General features: G+C 45.1%; 1 protein-coding gene across 9 annotated transcripts in view; it reads right to left on the bottom strand.

Moving 5' to 3' along the window:
* AARS1 (alanyl-tRNA synthetase 1) overlaps nt 1-19423 on the bottom strand; it is a 57771-nt gene that overhangs the window by 4731 nt on the left and 33617 nt on the right. For 5 of the 9 annotated variants that reach the window (XM_067019558.1, XM_067019560.1, XM_067019561.1 and 2 more), the window contains 13 exons: nt 12690-12854; nt 9963-10151; nt 9497-9642; nt 7567-7758; nt 6914-7058; nt 6424-6569; nt 5680-5788; nt 5375-5525; nt 4541-4665; nt 3960-4104; nt 2734-2912; nt 1930-2043; nt 424-630 (listed from right to left, as the gene is read on the bottom strand). In XM_067019558.1, the coding sequence (XP_066875659.1) occupies nt 424-630; nt 1930-2043; nt 2734-2912; nt 3960-4104; nt 4541-4665; nt 5375-5525; nt 5680-5788; nt 6424-6569; nt 6914-7058; nt 7567-7758; nt 9497-9642; nt 9963-10151; nt 12690-12833 (1992 nt within the window). In that variant the 5' untranslated portion in view covers nt 12834-12854. Of the gene's footprint in view, nt 1-423; nt 631-1929; nt 2044-2733; nt 2913-3959; nt 4105-4540; nt 4666-5374; nt 5526-5679; nt 5789-6423; nt 6570-6913; nt 7059-7566; nt 7759-9496; nt 9643-9962; nt 10152-12689; nt 12855-13939; nt 14041-16392; nt 16829-19423 lie in introns of those variants that run through there. The other 4 variants (XM_059046078.2, XM_067019555.1, XM_067019556.1 and 1 more) reach the window with 4 other exon arrangements.

Raw genomic sequence — 19423 nt, 5'->3', positions numbered from 1 at the left:
CTTGCAGGCAGGGCTCTGGGTTTCTGGTCCTGGCTCTGCCCGTCATGTGCCCTGAGCCTCCCAAAATAAAGCCCCGTGTGTAAAGTCAAGGGGCTCAAAATAGGAATTTCCAACTACTTTGTTAAACCGTGAACCAAATCGTAAATGGATGTGCTATATGTAAAACAGATATAACTAAAAGAGCTCTGGTTGTCCTAAGGAAGGGGCGGACCAAAGACCTCCCTGAGGCCCCCCACTGAACACCAGCACTGCCCCCTACCCAGCACAGTTAAGAATCACTGCTTTGAACACATGTGTTCACAGCACAGACTACAGCTTGACAGAGTGAGAGCATCTGGGCAGGGGCAGCTCCGTACACAGAAAGCGATGGTGCAGGAAGGAGTGGAGTTCATGACCCAAGAGCTCACATGTAACGCAACCTACCTTGGCTGCTTCGATCATCTCGTTTGCAATCTCCTCGGCCTTCTTGATCTGTTGGGTGGACATGGCCCCCTTGGCGGTGAAGTCAAACCGAAGGCGGTCAGGAGCAACCAGGGAGCCTCTCTGGTCAGCCTCCCCAAGCACGGAACGCAGGGCGAAGTTGAGGATGTGGGTGGCTGTGTGGTTGCTCATGACAGGCCTCCGTCGGGGCTATAAGGGGCAGAGCAGGCTGGTGGAGAGGTCTGCGGCCGGCTGCTGGTCGGCCCCCAGTACCTGCTCTCCCATTCTTCCCAAGTACTAGAGTTTTTAGTTGCACCCATGGCTGCCCAGAATAAAGCCTACAGCTTCCCTTGCCACTAACTGTGGCTACGTTACTAAATTCTGTTCAGTGGGCTGGGAGCAGAAGTGATGTGTACCCTTAAAGGAACACACCCTCCCCTTCCTCTTTCCCGCTGTCTAGAACAGGAGTTGGCAAGTTATGGCCTGTGGGCCGAACCCGTCCTGCAATCCTTTTTTTTTTTTTTGCAGTATGCGGGCCTCTCACTGTTGTGGCCTCTCCAGTTGAGGAGCAGAGGCTCCGGACGCGCAGGCTCAGCGGCCATGGATCACGGTCCCAGCCGATCCGCGGCATGTGGGATCTTCCCAGACCGGGGCACGAACCCATGTCCCCTGCATCGGCAGGTGGATTCTTAACCACTGCGCCACCAGGGAAGCCCCTGCAATCCATTTTTATAACTAGGCTTATTGGAACATAGCCACACCCGTGTGTTTACATATTGCCTACGGTGCTTTTGTGCCACAACGGCAGAGTCGAGTAGCTGTGATGGAGACAGTATGGTTCAGAAAACCAAAAATATTTACTATCTGGCACTTCACAAAAAAAGTCCACCAACCCCTGGCCTTGAAAGTGGATCTGGTAGCTACCCTCTTGGACCATGAAAGCAAGGGCAACGCCCCAGGAATGATGGTGGAACAAAAGCAAGGAAGAGCAAGGTCCCGTGACTTTGTGGGGAGGGCCTTTGCATCAACGCAGACTTTCAGGTGAGAAACACATTTCCGTCTTGTTTTATGCTACTATTATTTTGGAGCTCTAGCACGTGCAGCAGAACCTATTTCTTAATACAGGATCCTTGGCTCCTGAAGAAGTATTTGAGGTAAAGGTAGAGAAAGGCAATCCGTGAAAATGAAGCTATAGGATCTCAACTGAAATCACTGTGGTCTAACTTGGGAACAGATTTAACTGTCAGTGACATCCCTCAAAATTTACTTCTGCACCTTACACATAATCATCTACCTATAATTTCACTTAGGAGGGACAGTAATGATGGGCCAATTTAAAGCCAGAGGAGGAGACGAATTCCTTTCACAACCTGCATCAAATCACTATGACGTACACTTTAAACAACTCTTGTAATTCTACATGCCAGGAATGCCTCAATAAAGCTGACATTTTTTTTAAAAGGGGAAGGAGAGATGATTACTAACCAGCCTAAAGCAACTCAAACTCACCTCATCAATAAACAGCCGGACCTGATCCCCCACTTTCAGGCTGCCATAGATTGTTCCTGTGTGCAGGACATACCCTCCTCGGACCTGAGCGTTCTTCACCGTAAACTCAGTTTTCTAAGAGGAGTCAAGGAGGAGACCAATACATAAATAAATCCAAATACATATGTGTGTGTATATATGTATATATATAAATGGACATAAATATGAATTCTCCCTTTATGTACTATACATACATACCATTAATACCATTATATATACATACATACATACATATATATATGGACCACTATCTAAATATTTATCATTACAAACACACAACACTTTAAATACGTAATACATGTGTATATATACACAGACACACACACACACACTCTCCATTAAGGAGCATCTTAGAGAATTAAAGCCACTGTAAGGAAGCTCAAGCCCGAGACTAAGTAACTCATCCAAGACCGCAGAGACAGCAGTGGCTGAGCTACAGGCCACGTCTTCTATGAGGATGTCTGCCCTCCAGAGAGCTATCTCTCCTTATTTACAAGGAAAGCCTGGAGGAACCAAGGATCAACCTAAGCAGCCTGGCTGCGAGGATTCTGCTACAAGGGGACCTAACGGCAACGAGAGCAACACAGTACAAGAAGCAGCTCCCTCGGCTTCGGAAACACTGACCACAGAACACGACCCAAAGATCGGTGGTGTCTGCCCCTCAGGGCTGGGAGCACCGAGGAGCCAGAGCCGCTGCCCGGGGCCCAGGCCCAGCCCTTTGCTGGGCCCCCGCTCCCCACTAATGAAGAAGAACTGTTGGCTCACGTCTTCGCTGCTGTCATCGACCTTCACCAGGTAGCCTTCGTCGTAGATCTGCCCTCCTTGCTCAGCATAGAAACAGGTCTTGTCCAGCACCACTCCACACTCCTGGCCCGTGGACACTTCCTCCACAAACATCTTGTCCCTGCGCAGAGCCATCACTGTAGCCACCGCACTCTCAAACACTGCATACAAGGGGAAAACCCGGTTAACGACTTCATTCACACATTCTTAGCTGGCTTTTATCAGATTCTATTTCCAAACTCTCCTTAGGTCCTAATTGTCTAATTTCATGTTGGAAGAAGACTATTAGACTCCTTAACATACTGGTTTTCTACTGGAGAATATAATACTCAGTAGGGGTGACCAACTGTCCCGGTTTGCTTGGGGCCAAGGGATTTCCCAGGGTGTGAGGAAACACTGGGACAATTTCAGTGTCAACACTGGGACAATTCTGGGAAAATGGGACAGATGGTCACCCTAACTGTTAGCAACTGAACAGAAACCTGATATTTAAGAGTAGTAATAAATTCCCTACTCTAAGGTCAATTCATAAGGAATGTATTCCTTTTGTGGGTTTCCTTAGATAGATTTAGGTATCTCTGCTGGAGCGATAAAAGCAAAAACATGTAGCACCTGTATATTTCTTTTGTGTTGTCTTAACTTTAGAATGCTACTACCCCGATGCAAAATTCAACAGCCACTGTGAATTTTATCAATCAATGTCATTTTCCTTGTTTCCTGCAAGATGTTGCTTGCAATTAGGGAAAACTGGGTATAAGGTACAAGGAATCTCCTGGTAAATTTCTTTTTTTTTTTTTTTTTTTACAACTTCCTGTGAATCTATAATTATTCCAAAATAAATAGAAAGTCGATCACCAAGGGTCTCTCTGAGTATAAAATTACACAGCATGGGGCTTCCCTGGTGGCGCAGTGGTTGGGAGTCCACCTGCTGATGCAGGGGACACAGGTTCGTGCCCTGGATCCCACATGCCGCGGAGCGGCTGGGCCCGTGAGCCATGGCTGCTGAGCCTGCGCGTCCGGAGCCTGTGCTCCGCAGCAGGAGAGGCCACAACAGTGAGAGGCCCGCGTACAGCAAAAAAAAAAAAAAAAAAAAAAAATTACACAGCGTGACTACACAGCACTGCAGGCGAGGCTACCATGGATATCCTGGGTTCCTAAACTAGAGACTCATTGCTTGAAAACCAGCCCCGATGAGCACACTAACATACCGTAGCTCCCAGTGGAGTCCGAATGGTAATTATACTTTGGGGAATCATCTGTTGCCTCCAGACCCTTTTCCCGGAGCTCTTCAATAGCATAAATGTCCAGCATAATGAGGTCTTCCCCACCAGCTCCCTTGCCCTGTGATTTCAGCTGCCAGTAAGAGAAATAAGCGTAAGTTACCTTAATGTCAAAGGAAAAGAACTCTGAAAGACCTGAAATTGCTAAACTATGCCCAATGTAAAGCTCTAAAACAGAGTGTTTTGATCTCAGCACTACTGACACTTGGGGCCAGGTAACTCTTGCTCTGGGAGGCTGTCCACTGAGGATGCTGAGCAGCATTCCTGGCCTCTACCCACCACAGGCCAGTAGCATCCATCCCCAGTTGTGAAAACCAAAAAATGTCTTTATACGCTACCGCCAAATATCCCCTGGGGTAAGGGGGGCAAACTGCCCCCACTTGAGACTCACTGGTCTTGGGAAAAACAGAATTTCAAAGACTTTAATGGAAGGAAACTCTTTCTTGCCTTGCAGCCAAGTCCTGCCTTGATTGGTGCTGAGTTTCTTGCTCACTCCCCAAACGCTTTACCTGAGCCAGCTTCCTCTCCTCTTCAAAGCCATCCATATCTACCACCAGGCCCTTCTCTTCAGCAATCAGTCCAGTAAGATCCACTGGAAACCCATAGGTGTCATAGAGGAGCCAAGCAGTGTCCCCTACACAGCACAAAGGAATCACGTAAGAATGACAGGGATGGCCCCCCTTCCTTTCCATCCCAACCCCTTCCCAGGAGGACACTGGCAGTGACAGGAGAGATTAAAGAGCCAGGCAAGTTAGTAATGGTCCTGTGTACTTGTCAGAAAATCCATCAAATCTTTTGCAGTCAACCTGGGGGAAGCACAAGAGGTCGCTAGAAAAGTTCTGTTTCCTAATCTGAACAGAAGTGTGTTCAGTTTGTGGAAATTCATCAGGCTTTCACCTTGAACATTATATTATACTTCCATAAAACGTAAAAGCTTCTGGAATTAATTTTCCTGTCTGGTAAAAAAATTAAAGTTGTGAAACACTATATACTATTCGTTCCCATTTTTTGCTTGTGCACGCGCACACACCCCTATATACATTTGTAGGCAAATACAGAAAAGTCCTGAATAGTTATACAACGAACTCCAAAGAGTTGTGACTCCTGAGAAATGAGTTGGGGAAAGAGGATTTTCACTTTTTACTTCTGTACTGTTTGAATACTTTGCCACAATGTTACTTTTATAATCTTACTATAAACCCCTTTTTACACCAAAAGCGGTCTAACCAAGCTATGCTCAGCCTTTGGAGACACAGGAGTCCACTGTCAGTTTGTGAGAAAGGGCTTGCCTCTTCCAGAAAGATGAACCAGCCTATTGAAGAAAGGAACAAACCGGTCCTTACCGGGAATGGTTTTGCTATCTCCCAGGCTCTGAATTTTCCTGTCTAGGATGCGACGCCCTCTGCTGAGCGTCTTGAGAAATTGCACTTCTTCTTCATTAATGATGTCCTTCACCATATCTGGGTCCTTCTTTAGCTCAGGAAATGCATCTCCCTGGTAAACGGGAAACACAGATATGAGCCCAGTGAAGGCAGGAACTATACTATGACTCCTCTAAAAATTCTCATTAACAGTGTGATGTCTCCCACTCTACACCTTTTAAGGTATGTGCTTCAGTACAGAAGAGGTGAACAGGAAATACACCTACCAGGGACTGGACGACAACATCTGCTAATGTCGCAAAGAAACCCCTGCTGGCGTTGAGTTTCTCATGGGAGTATCGAACAGCCCGGCGGAGAATCCGTCTCAACACATACCTGTAAGAGGCAGAACCCAGTTTCCTGCTAGACAACATTCCCAGCCGAGCATTTTGTAGTGGGTCCTTTGGAATTCTACCCAAGCAACATGACCAATTTTTTGTCTTTCTCTTTCAGATTCTTGCTTTTATCCTAAGCCTGCTTCTCTTTTATTTTGCATTCCCCCAAGGTCATTAACATTAATTCCAGCATAAAACTCAGTAATATATCCACAAATATGCATCAAGGATAACCTGGGGTAACCTTGGTTTATTTTCCAAGCTTGCTCTGCTGAACCAGAGATGGAGGCAAGAAGTACAGACCAGACGGCCAACTTGACGCCCACCATCCAATCCCAGGTCCTGGCTGTCAGTAATGAAGTTGCCTGGGGTTCATCAGTATCTCCCCTGCCCCTGCCAATATCTTATCAGACAACCTTAAATACAATCCTTATCATCTTGTACTTGGCAGCAGAAATTTAATATAGTGAACTCTTCAAAGTGAGCTGAAACTCCCTTTATCCCTAAAAAAAAAATAAAAGGATCCCTCCAACTACCTAGAAGACAACAATAATGAAGTATGGTGTTAAGTTCCACAAAGAGCCATAAAGCTCAGCAGCGTCAATCCTAACCCTGCCCCACGGGTAACACACTTACCCCCGCCCTGCGTTGTCAGGCCGGCCACCATCAGCCAGGGCCACGGTGATGGTCCGAGCGTGGTCGGCCAGCACCCGGTAGGCCATGTCGATCCCGTCAGCATCATCAGCACCAACCTTCCCAGTGTATGGCCGAGCACCTGTGCCCTACAAATAAAAACCAGGAGGCAGCTCATCAGGAAGCAGCCCTTCTAGCGTTGCCTCACCCCAGGAGGTGAGGACTGACGGGGCATAAAGAGAAAGGATGACCCTCTTGCCAGATCCTGTAACCCCAAGAAAGGTAACAGGAGCAACAGTGAAGAGCCTCCAGCTAGGCCCCTGAACACAATAAAATACAGTGCCTTGTGCTTAGACCCCTGTTGTTATTAACAATGAAGTTGGTAGATGGTCACAGGTACCCTCACCCGGCAAAGCATATGATTGTTTCATCTTTGACAGTACTAAGGGTCCAGCCTGGAAACCTCCACAGAAGTCTGCAATAGGACCAGTACCTTCTGAATGGCTTCAAAGTAAGGGACAAAAAGGTCAGTGTCATAGTTGGACATTTTATTCTGCAGCACAGACACTAGTCGCTCCAGGCCCATCCCTGTGTCAATGCTTTTCTTGGGAAGAGGTTTCAGAATGCCATCGGTTTCCCTGCAAGATCCAGAGAAAGAGGAGGATGAAACATGGACTCAGGCAGCCACCTCTCCCTGCTGGGTAGAACTCACTTTGCAGTTTGCAGGCTGTGACTATTTTGCCATTTGCCTCTGCCTGTTTTGTTGGGAGGTGGGGAGTGAAGGGAGAAAGGGAAGAAATACTCTGGGGTTCATTAAAGAGTGAGGCAAGCTTCAAGGAAATGAGCTTTAAAACAGCAGTTCAAATTATAGCAAAAATGACATTATAGAAATAGCCCTTAAGCAGGTAGTATGTGGAATAAAACTAGTTTATAAAAGAATAGGCCCAGCCCCGTCCCAAGATCAGAGGGAAAGCCTGAGAAATAAAATTGAACATATGTCCACAAGATCCCATGATGCCTTTAGCACTGCTCCACTGTCCCCAAAGACGAGGCTAAGATAGCCACGAGCTCTGTGTTCCTCTCGCTCTATGCAGCTTGAGGAAAGGTGCTGCCCTTAGCAGGAACAGACCAGGACCCCAGGGCCACCTGTTATACTGGATGAACACGAGGTTCCAGATCTCCAGCACATTGGGGTCATCCTGGTTGACGAGGTGCGCCGCATCCCGACCACCAATCCGGTCGTAGTGGATCTCACTGCAGGGACCACAAGGGCCCGTGTCACCCATCTCCCAGAAGTTATCCTTCATGTTGCCTGGGAGGATTTTGCTGTCATCCAGGCTGCAGAGAGCGGGAAGATAAGCCCAGTTATAGCTAGTGACAGGATTCTGTGCAGACTTGCATCCACCAAAAAAGGAGATCCTTATGCATTTCTAGAAAGAAGGCTCACTCTCTGGCAATTACTAGTGCTGAGTCTGCATTCAAATCTTGATAAAGAAGCAGAACATGATTCTTTTCAAGAGTGACTACAACAGAATACAAAATGCACATATGCTGTGATCATAAATAAATAAAAACATGCAAACATATAGATAAGGCCTAGACAGGAACACATAAAAATGAAAACGTTTATGCTGAATATGACCAGAATTTACCTGTCTGTCTGTCTGTCTATCTATCTATCTATCGGCTACCCGGCTTGTGGGATCTTAGTTCCCTGATCAGGGATGGAACCAGTGTTCCCTGCAGTGGAAGTGTGTAGTCCTAACCACTGGACCGCCAGGGAATTCCCAACCAGAATTTAAACAAATTTCTTTGCACGTTTCTTTGCAAATGTTCCTTCATTTTTATAAATGAAAACAATTCTATTATGACAGTATAAGTGTTGAAAAAAAAAGCAGCTGATCATTTAAAGTCACCTCTCTATGCCCCAATTTAGTCATCTGTCTTTCACCTTAAAATGAAAAGAATTATTAATTATTATTAATTATTAAATTATTAAAAGAATTTAATAAGGTTAAAACATTTCCAAAATATTGACTCTGCTGAGAGTTGCTAGATAACAGAGCAGTCAAAAAAGATTATGCTTGCTTGAAAACAAAGTACAGATATATACAAGCCAAGTAAAACAGGATTCAGAAAGTCAAGATTAGTATTTAAGTTTCACATGTGTTACTACTCAAAACATCCAAGTACATTTAGACTATAGAGTCTAACCAAAGAGGGATTTCAGACCAAGTACAAGGGGAAGCTGGATTGGAATAATATACCCGGACTAAAAGTAATTAAAAAAAAATTAAAAATAAAGGAGAAGTAGCAGTGCTTAAGTATATAAAAAGCTACGCACTAAACGACAAGAGAGTTTAAGTAAAAGAACAAGAAAATGAGACAAGGACATCATGGGCATTCTTGTTATCTACAGGGGAACATCACTCCACAATCAGATTCCTCTTGATACAGAGTTTCATAAATTCTATTATGTTCAAAGCCCAGAACACATATCGCTCATCTATCATGTTACCTTTTATGCTATGTGATTTTATATTAGAATTATATTACATTAAAAAAATAACCCACAACTTCCTTTGTCCTAGACCTGTTTGACACCATTACATTTCTAAAAGAAATAAACTGTTTTATATCAATACACTCTGTTGAAAAAGACACACACAGGGCTACAGAAATATGAAAAAAAGGCCCGAAAGACTCTATATGGGGTATCAAACTATTAACAATGACTAATGTTAGGGATCTGCCATTTCCTATTTTTTACATTTCCATATAGTTTGAAATTTCACAACATATGAACTCTATGTACAATTTCTAAAAATATACAAAAAGCAAAAAAAATGACACTCTTTATGTTGGCTTTCAACGACAGAATGATCAAGTAAACCTACTAAGAAGCAATGAATGCATCAAAGGATAATTACTCCCAGTCACCTCCACCTCCACCTCCACACCCCAAAATAGGAAATGGCAATGCACCCCAAGTCCGAAGACCCCACTCTGGCACTGAGTGTAGGAACCATTTTATTCCTCCCTACTCACACTCTCCACATGCGAGACACATTCTTACCCCAAGCTGTGCCAGATCTGTTTGCACTCCAGGTCTGGTTCTAAGCCAGCTGGTTCATCCCCCCCAAAGTAAGTAACGTACAGTCTTTCAAGTGGAATGCCAAACTCTTGGGTGAGAAGTTCTAGAGCCATCTTACATGCCAATTCCTACAAAAAGATCAAAAAGATGCGGAACATGACCAAACCAGAATCTATTTAATATGAGTAGGAGAGGTCCAATACAGTATCTTCACCATAAACAGTCAAATTTAAACAAGAAATCCACATGTAAACTGAAGTCATAAAATTACAGGTACTGCTTCCAAGAATTCTTAGAATTGATAAATGTCCTTCACTTCTGAATCTCTCCTAGATGATATTTTGTATCATGAAACCAGCAAAGTTAGACCCCATTTCCCTCAGTAGAAATGACTGTTTTGCTCAAAATCCCTTTGATCTTTGCTCAGAGATCTCCTCTTTGAACTTACCTTGAAGTAATCTCCAAAAGACCAGGAGCCTAACATCTCAAAGAAGGTGTGATGATAGACATCCTTGCCCACATCGTCCAGGTCATTGTGTTTGCCCCCAGCCCGGATGCATTTCTGGGTATTGGCAGCTCTGCTCAGCTTTGCCATAGGGTGAGATGGGTCAACAGTATTCAGAAAGATGGGTTTGAACTAAAAAAGACAGGGAACATTTCAACTTTTAAAGAGCTGCAGATATATCAGGTGGTTACATGCTGGCAGGAAGAGAACACACATAGACTATTCACTTCCGGATTTGATTAGCTTGCAATACAGAAACTTATCAGACGCAGGTGGCCCTGTGGGCTGCAGCAGAGGCAGCCTGTCTTGGAGCAGCTCCTCCCTGGTCCTAGTTCTCCAACAGTCTCCACCACTGCCAGTAACACCAACTGCGCAAAGGAAAGCCCTTCCAGATCTGGGATAACAGTCAAGGTTGATGCAGTGAAACCTGTGCTTCCTCTCAAGTCTCTGCAGTCAGGGCTTATACCATCTTTCTGGAAGAACTTATTCTAAAAACCAATGTGCTGGCTTGGTAGTAAAGGTGATAAGGAAGAAAAAAATTTGAGACCTGTTAAAGGAGTAAAATTAGCACCACTTGGTCACACTAAGTCACACTAGCTCCATAATCACACAAGGCTGGTGTGTGATTATAGAATTATCATCATTGCAGAAAGTACATTGTATAGTCCTGCGCTAGACCGTTAACTCCTTAAAAGCAGAAACTATCTTACTTAGCTATTATCCAGCACCTAGAAAAGTACCTGAAAAGAATAGATGCTCAATAAATACTAATTCAAAATGTAAAAACAAACGAAGCAAAACAAAAAAAAAAAACACAAGGTATTTCTGATTAAGAGGCATAGAGCACATAAGCAAATGACTGCCTGGGTTCAAATCCATGCTCCAGCATTTACCAGCTTCGTGAGCTTGGGCAGTTTACTTGAGCTTTCAGTGCCTCAGTAGGATGGCACAGAGTGAGGACTAAATGAGTTAATATACATAAGACACAGAGCAATGCCTGGCGTATAGGAAGTGCTACATGCAAGCTACTAGTTACTGTTATTCAGAGAATGTTTATAAACCTTGGACTCCGTGGTCCTTCTGCCAAGTACATTCAGTTCATGTGGGAGAAGACAAAGCCTAGGTATGCCTGAGTAGAATAAACCTGTTCCAGTGCTCCAGAAAACTCACCACCTTGAAAGAATCCACCTAAAATTAGTGCCCTCAATTCCACGTGTATGCATGGGACTCACACAACTGAAAGCACTTTTATAATTTCATGGTTCATGTAATACAGGTGGAAAATGTTCCCAGTGCCTCTAGTTTTCCATGCCAGAGAAGAGACCGGAGAGAACAGAAAATGTCAACTTATCCCACAGTCAGGGAAATCCTAAGGGCTGGTGGGTCCACCGGGCTAAGCAGTCACCCAGAGAACCTCCAAAGGAAAGTCCTGAGGGCCCCATCTAACCTGAATCCACTTCCAGCCAATTAAATAGTTTTCAATGTCACAGGTATATTGAAAAACTCCTTTTAAACACCTTTATAAACTTGTGATGCTCTCATTACTTCACGAGAAAATGCTTGTCTCCAAAAATAAAACTTTCAAATATCTTTTATAGTTCAACTGCCCCAAACACAAATCCCACTAATAAAGTTTCATCAGCAGTAGATCCGAATTGGCATTCGTGGCAGTAGCTTCAAGGAAGAAATTTTAAAAAAGAAAAAAAATCAATAAGACTGTGCATGGGACTTCCCTGGTGGCACAGTGGTTGAGAATCCCCCTGCCAAGGCAGGGGACATAGGTTCGAGCCCTGGTGCAGGAAGATCCCAAGTGCTGCGGAGCAACTAAGCCCATGCACCACAACTACTGAGCCCTAGAGCCTGTGAGCCACAACTATTGAGCCACAACTATGGAAGCCCACGTGCCACAACTACTGAAGCCCGCACGCCTAGAGCCCGTGCTCCGCAACAAGAGAAGCCACCACAATGAGAAGCCTGCGCACCGCAATGAAGAGTAGCCCCCGCTCACCACAACTAGAGAAAGCCCGTGCGCAGCAACAAAGACCCAACGCAGCTAAAAATAAATAAATAAATACATTAATTAATTAATTAAAGAAAAAATAAGACTGTGCATGGCCTAGAATGGGAATGAAAGCAAAGCCTTACAAGAATCCTAAAGAACTGACATTTTATAAAGAAAAAAACAAGGACAATGAAAAGATGAAGGAGAACCATAACAGCTGAGTTAACAAGTCTCTTCAGGGCTCATCAAGATTAACCCAGCCTCTGATTTTAATAAAGCACAGCTTTTTCCTTAGGAGAAAAAAAAAAAAGGCAAAACTTTACAGACTAGATGTAGGCTGTATTTTTCTTGAGAGGCATACAAGTTTAATCCATGAGTACTGGGGTCTCTCATCATAATTAAAAATAATGACAGTTAATATTCAAATACGTACTTCAAATACTGTGCTAAACATTTTAAATGCATTATTTTATTTACTACTCACTGCACCCTAAAGGCGGGCACTATCATTATTCCTCATTTCACAGACAAAGAAACAGGGGTTCAACGACATAAAGTAGATTCTGCAAGATCACACAGGAGGACAGAAATGGGATTCTCACTGACTCCAGGGCTGCTCTGCTGCCTCTGTGGACAAAAAAGCCAAGGGGAAGGGAAAACACCCTTACCTGGTTCATGCCTGCGTTGGCAAAGAGCAAAGTGGGATCATCCAAAGGGATGGTGGCAGATGAGTGAACGTAGGTGTGTTCATTTCTCTTGAAGAAATCTATAAAACGCTGTCGGATTTCACTTGCTGTTAGGGTTGAGTCCATCTTGAAAATAACCCTACGGAACTAAGCAAAGGAAAAATGAAAAAAAATTAGGGGAATTGAAACCAAGAGATAAGTAAACATTACACACTACTCCTAGCTTCTCAGGCCATGTCAAAGCAGGACATGGGTAAGCTGTTTGATCCTAAAACCTCTATGTTGTAATGTCCAAGGCTAAAATCATCATCGAAGCAAAACTTGCTGCAGTAGCAGACAGCAACCCCACATGCTCTTCCTTCCCGGGCCCACCTCAATCTGTTGAATACACCAGCACATTAAGTGGAGGAGGTGGTTTCTTCATGCATTCATTCACTGCAAAAATGTATGGAGCGTCCACTGTTCCAAGCCCTAGGTCAGGAATTAAGAAATGGGAATAGGGCTTCCCTCGTGGCGCAGTGGTTGACAGTCTGCCTGCCAATGCAGGGGACATGAGTTCGAGCCCTGGTCCAGGAGGATCCCACATGCCATGGAGCAGCTGAGCCCATGTGCTACAACTACTGAAGTCCGCGCGCCTTAGAGCCCATGCTCTGCAACAAGAGAAGCCACCGCAGTGAGAAGCCAGCACACCGCAACGAAGACACAACACAGCCAGAAAGAAAGAAAGAAAGGGGAATAAAACCTCACTGTTCAGTCTAGCAGAGGAGTCCCCTGGAGACGAGGGAGGCTCAGGAGACCCAGGTTCCAGTCCTAGCCACAAGTCCTTAAGGGAATTACTTCACCAACAAAAGGGGGCCATAATAGATGAACGCTAAGGGCCCTCCCGGCTCTGTCTTAACCCACATGTCTCGAACAGTGCGAAGTTCCACTATCCCCAAAGCCAGGGCCTCTAGGTTTGGCCTGACCATCTTGGGGAGGCAACAGTGGACTTGGAGATGGGCCCATCTGTACAAGGAACTGCCTTGCAAGTAGCAGGAATGTACCTGCCTATGCTTAGCTCCTCCAGAACCCAACTGCTAAACTGCTGCCTTCCCAGCTATTTGACTGCTAGGGAGTGAGGATGCTGTAGCCACACTGAGGAAGTAGAGCTCAAGAGCCAGTGAAAGAGAGAGGGAATCAGAAGAGAGGGAAATTAGGAATAAAGCAGCTTTACAGTTTTGAAGCTCTTTCACATATTACACGGCTTCTCTGACAGGCGGGTTAGAGAGAAGTGACAGGCCTTGGTAGAGGGTACCAATCACTGGCATGGAGTTGGCCATGTAGCACTGGGTGTCTAGAAAAATAGGAACCATCTCACTCACAACATTATCTAAAAGTCTCTAGAATTCTAGACCTAGCTCTAAGCTTTAAAAAGTCACTTTGGGGACTTCCCTGGTGGCACAGTGGTTAAGAATCTGCCTGCCAATGCAGGGGACACAGGTTCGAGCCCTGGTCCGGGAGGATGCCACATGCTGCCGAGCAACTAAGCCCACGCACCACAACTGCTGAGCCTGCACTCTAGAGCCCGCGAGCCACAACTACTGAGGCCTGTGTGCCTAGAGCCCATGCTCCGCAGCGGGAGGGGCCCCCGCAATAAGAGGTCCGCGCACCGCAACGGAGAGTAGCCCCCGCTCGCCGCAACGAGAGAGAGCTGGCATGCAGCAATGAAGACCCAACACAGCCAAAAATAAAACTAGACAAATAAATAAATAAATTTATTTATTTATTTATTATTATTTTTTTGTGGTACGCGGGCCTCTCCCTGTTGTGGCCTCTCCCGTTGCAGAGCACAGGCTCCAGACGCGCAGGCCCAGCGGCCATGGCTCATGGGCCCAGCCGCTCCGCGGCATGTGGGATCCTCCCGGACCGGGGCGCGAACCCGCGTCCCCTGCATCGGCAGGCGGACTCTCAACCACTGCGCCACCAGGGAAGCCCTAAGTAAATTTATTTTTAAAAAACAGTCACTTTGGGACTTCCCTGGTGGTCCAGTGGTTAAGACTCCACGCTTCCAACGCGGGGGTCGTGGGTTCGATCCCTGGTTGGGGAACTGAGATCCCACATGCCTCACAGTATGGCCAAAAATTTTTTTAAACAAATAAATAAAAAGGCACTTTGTCCTAAATTTGTTTCCTTTTTTGTAAAAAAGTAAGATCTACTCTGCCTACGCCACCTGGGGTGTGAGGCTCAAAAGCCATCCTGTATTGGGAAGCAACTTGTAACCTGGAACAAATTGGATACTATTACTTTCCATCACTTAGCTCAAAGTTTTCTTCCTTCCTAGGAGGAAGATAGAAAGAAAGATGTACACAGCGAACATGATGAGACTGTGACTCTTAGATTTATGTTTAATCACAATTTCAATTGATTTATTCACAACTCAATCAACTCATTACTCAAACAAAAAGCCCTTTTGGCAAAAAGATAGTGAAACACTGGCAAACGGAGCCAAGGAGCTGACTAAAATCCCCACAGCTGAGGACTTTCTGTTTATGCTAAGGAGTCAACGCCACGGTTTCTAGAAAGTTTGTCACACCACATTCTTCCTCGACCCTCCTCATCATGGCTCTCAATGAATGTTAATCATGGTGGCAACAATGAACGTACAGCGCTAATTCTGACTGAGCAGCAACATCACAGCTGTTTCAGAATGTTCATTGCTCCTCCTCTAAATGTGTTACCTGAGGAAAATAAGCAGTTCCATTCCAAAAGACACATGAATTTTCCATCTTTGTTTATTCATTCAATGTACTGAATACATACTGTATGCTGGGAACCAAGATGAAAAAGAGTCCATGCCCTTAATAGGGAGATAGTCACAGAAATAACTGCAGTATGATGTAAAAGGACCCAATATAATGCTGTTAGGCCCTATGGATGCCGGGACTTTTAAAGGCTGTGTCACCATCACGACTCATTCATTTATTCAATATAAATACACAGGAAGGCTCTATTGGATACAGAGGTAGCACAAAGGAGGTCAGATTCCATTTCCCAGCAGGAACTGTAAAGGTCTTAAGTACCTTAAATCACACTGGTCTTTGGGTTTAAGGCTCCAGCCACTGGACCTTTCAACATGGTCTTCACTTGCCAAGTAAACTGACTACACTATTCTCCCTTTTTGCCTTTTCCTAGTTAATTTCTCATTGTTGGCATCTCAATTTCAAAGAGACTTATTTAAGGAAGCCTTCTCCTTCTTGATCAGATTCTCCCTGTTTTATTCTCATAGCCCCAGGTGTCTCCCGTCATAATTTGCACACGCATCTGACAGCTGGAGGTCCATCTCCCCAACAGGCTGTAAGTTCCAGCCCAGTGGGAATCATGACTGGTGGGTTTTGCTCACCATTACGGGTATGTCCTCAGCATCCAGCACAGTGGTTGCTAAGTATTTCACGGTATAATTAATAACCCTTTAGTAGCGAACTGCGAATGAACTTAAAGCACACTGGAAACGCAGACCCTGAAAAAGTAATAGCTAAACGTGATGGAGCACAGAAAGTGCTTCTAGATAGGCCTGTACTAGTATCAGTTATTAGCTAATTTTAAGAATTTAGAGAACGGCTCACAGCCTGATTCCACCCGTCTTGACCACTCTACCCGCCCGCAACCCCGCCCGCCTCTAGGGGATTAAAACCAGGAGAGATAAAACCTCAGCTTTGGGCGGATGGTCAGCGACAACAGTGATCCTTCCAAGGTCTCGGTCCTCAGCAAGGCCACCCAAGGCCACTCTACCCCCAGCACTCCAAGGGTCTGACAAAAGGCCACTCTCCAGCTGCCGTGTCGCCAAGCGGCTGCCTCAACCCCGGGTCCAGCCCATGCCCCCGTTCCAGAGGACTCACAGAGCCTGACCCAGGGACCAAACGCCAAGCACAGCTGCTATCGCGGCGCCGTAGAACTCTCTCAGAGGTCAATCTGCTTCTCCGGAGGGTCGCAGTTCCTGACTCCTCCCTCAAAGCCCAGCGCCCGGAGCCACCGTTACCTGTTCCCGCTGACACGCAGATGTACCAGCGCCAAACCACTGCCCTCGGCAGCACGCACCGCCCCGTCCAACCAGAGCGCGTGGATGGAAAGTGCCCCGCCGCGCCTTACCTTCCCGAGAAATTATTGGTCATCCGACATGCCAGTCAACTGGAGCACGAATCAGCTTATTAGTTGGTTTCTGGGAAGGCGGCTCTAAATCGGCTGATGCAATGGCAGGGAAGGAAGGGACTGCGGCACGTCACGTGACAAGTAAGGATGTGGACTTCCGGGGACCGACATTTTAGTATCCATACTCTAAATCCTAGTAGTTGACATGATTAATCAGGGGGAAATGGTGACGTGTGTTTGGTAGAGGTCGCAGCTCTTAGTATCTAGTTATGTTCGTTTTAGTTGAAGAATGGTATGCAGACCTCAGATTCTGACACTGTGCTCGTGGATACACTTGTCCCTTAGACTTTCTTGGATTTGGTGTGGAAAAAATAACATACTCTGAGAGACAATTAAATTGGCATTTGGTCCTCGATTTGCCTTTGAAAAGTAATAGTTAATGTTTATATGTGAGGCATTATTAAACATTTCCTACATTATTTCGTTTAGTTTTTACACTGTGTATGAGGCAGGCCAACTGGCATACCTTTTACAGATGAGGTAACTGCCTTGCCTAAGTACACACTGCAAAGTAAGTTAAAGAGCCAAGATTCAAACCTGTTTCTGTTCAACTCCAAAGCCCATGACCTAAACCTCTCCACTATTAACCTACATCATCTTGTATAGCTAAATACAAGGGTATAAAATTGTGCTGCTGGTCATAACTGGGTTAAAGATATTGTTACAGAACACAAGTTCATATGCCCGATGCACAGTGAGTCCAAACAACCCAAAAAGTGAGAATTTGGAGCAGAGAAAGGTTTATTTCAGGGATAAGGAGGATGGGTGGCTAGTACTCAAAAACCCCAAACTCCCTGATGATTTGGGGGGGGGGTGTATAGTAAAATTTAAGGTGAGGGCTGCAGGGTGTGTGACTTTCTTCTGATTGGTTGGTGGTGAGGTAACAGGGTGGTGCTCCAGGAATCTTGTGCTCAGCCTGAAGTTACCATCCTCCACCTGAGTGGGGGGCCTTAGTTCCTGCAGAAGAACTTAAAGATATTATATGTATATTCCTTTAGGAGGAACCAGGACCCTACCCCAAGGCTGCACTATTGTTTCTTGACTGCTCTTCCCTTGTTTCTGCATTCCCTCCCTTCCCTGATTAGCAACTGTCAGAATCTGCCCTTTGGAACTCTGGGAAGGTCAAGGAGGCTGAATAAAACCTATTTCCTAGAAAGGCTTTTGTGCGCAGGACGGCCCAACAGGGTCCTGCTTGGTTTCAATACTTCAGAAAAATTTTACTCTTTTTATGTAAAAGAGCATGCTACACAAATAGAAGGTCAAGCTCAAAAGCTAGCAAAAAGTCACTTAATTTCCCAGTTCACAGCAAAGCATTAATCATCATCATCACACCTAATGTTTGTTGAGCACTTAGTATGCAGCAGACACTGATCCTCACAACAACCTTATGAGTTACTTTTATTACCTGCTATTAACAGCTGAGGAAACAGGCACCCAGAGGTTAAGACAGCTAAGGTCAAAACCAAGAGAGACAACTGTTCTGATCCAAAATGGCCCAAAATAGGTTTTCCCTGGTGGTGCAGTGATTAAGAATCCACCTGCCAATGCAGGGAACATGGGTTCGAGTCCGGGTCTGGGAAGATCCCACATGCCGCGGAGTAACTAAGTCTGTGCACCACAACTACTGAGCCTGTGCTCTAGAGCCCGTGAGCCACAACTACTGATGCCCACGCGCCTAGAGCCCGTGCTCTGCAACAAGAGAAGCCACCACAATGAGAAGCCTATGCGCTGCAATGAAGACTAGCCCTCGCTCTCTGCAACTAGAGAAAGCCGCGCAGCAACGAAGACCCAATGCAGCCAAAAATAAATTAATTAAAAGAAAAAAAGATATTTAACAAAATGGCCCAAAATAGCATATTTAGTCATAACAACCTGAGAAATGGGTCAGACTTTTGTACCCATATATTTAAAATGGAGAGCCAAAATTGTACAAACTGTACTTTCAAAATAAAGTAATATTGGTTGTAGCCTTAATAACTTAGCTATGTTGCCATAGTTGTTGCTGTTAATATAGCACTTTCACTAACAAAAGAATTGAAGATAGATTAAAAAATGTTTTTTATTCCCCAGTGATTGGTTCAGTACACATGAAATTGTTGAAGCCCAAAAGTCACATTCTTCTAAGAATGAATTTTCTACATGAATTATTCAGATAATTACCCAGTTCTCTAAGATACTGTTACCAAGTCCAAGCTCTCTGCTCGCCATACAACAGGCCAGTAAATCAGAGACGAGGTGTTGAGGCAAGGAATACGAGTTTATTCAGGAAGCCAGAAGACCGAGAATATGGCAGACTAAAGTCTCAAAATAACCATCTTATTGGGGTGTGGATGTCAGTTTCTTTTATAGTACAGAGAGGGGGAGGAGATGAGGAAGTAAAGTAAAAAGCTCCCACGTGTTATCTATGCTATTACTGGGGGATCACACTTGGAGTAGCAGTGGCCTAAACTAGAGAATGAGCTTCTTCACCGATTTGTTCAGAGGCAAAGATTAAAAAGTTTAGGGCTTCCCTGGTGGCGCAGTGGTTGAGA

Source organism: Kogia breviceps, chromosome 18 (genome assembly GCF_026419965.1).
Source record: "Kogia breviceps isolate mKogBre1 chromosome 18, mKogBre1 haplotype 1, whole genome shotgun sequence".
In the NCBI taxonomy this organism is placed as follows: Eukaryota; Metazoa; Chordata; class Mammalia; order Artiodactyla; family Physeteridae; genus Kogia; species Kogia breviceps.
This window is presented reverse-complemented; position numbering and strand designations above follow the sequence as displayed.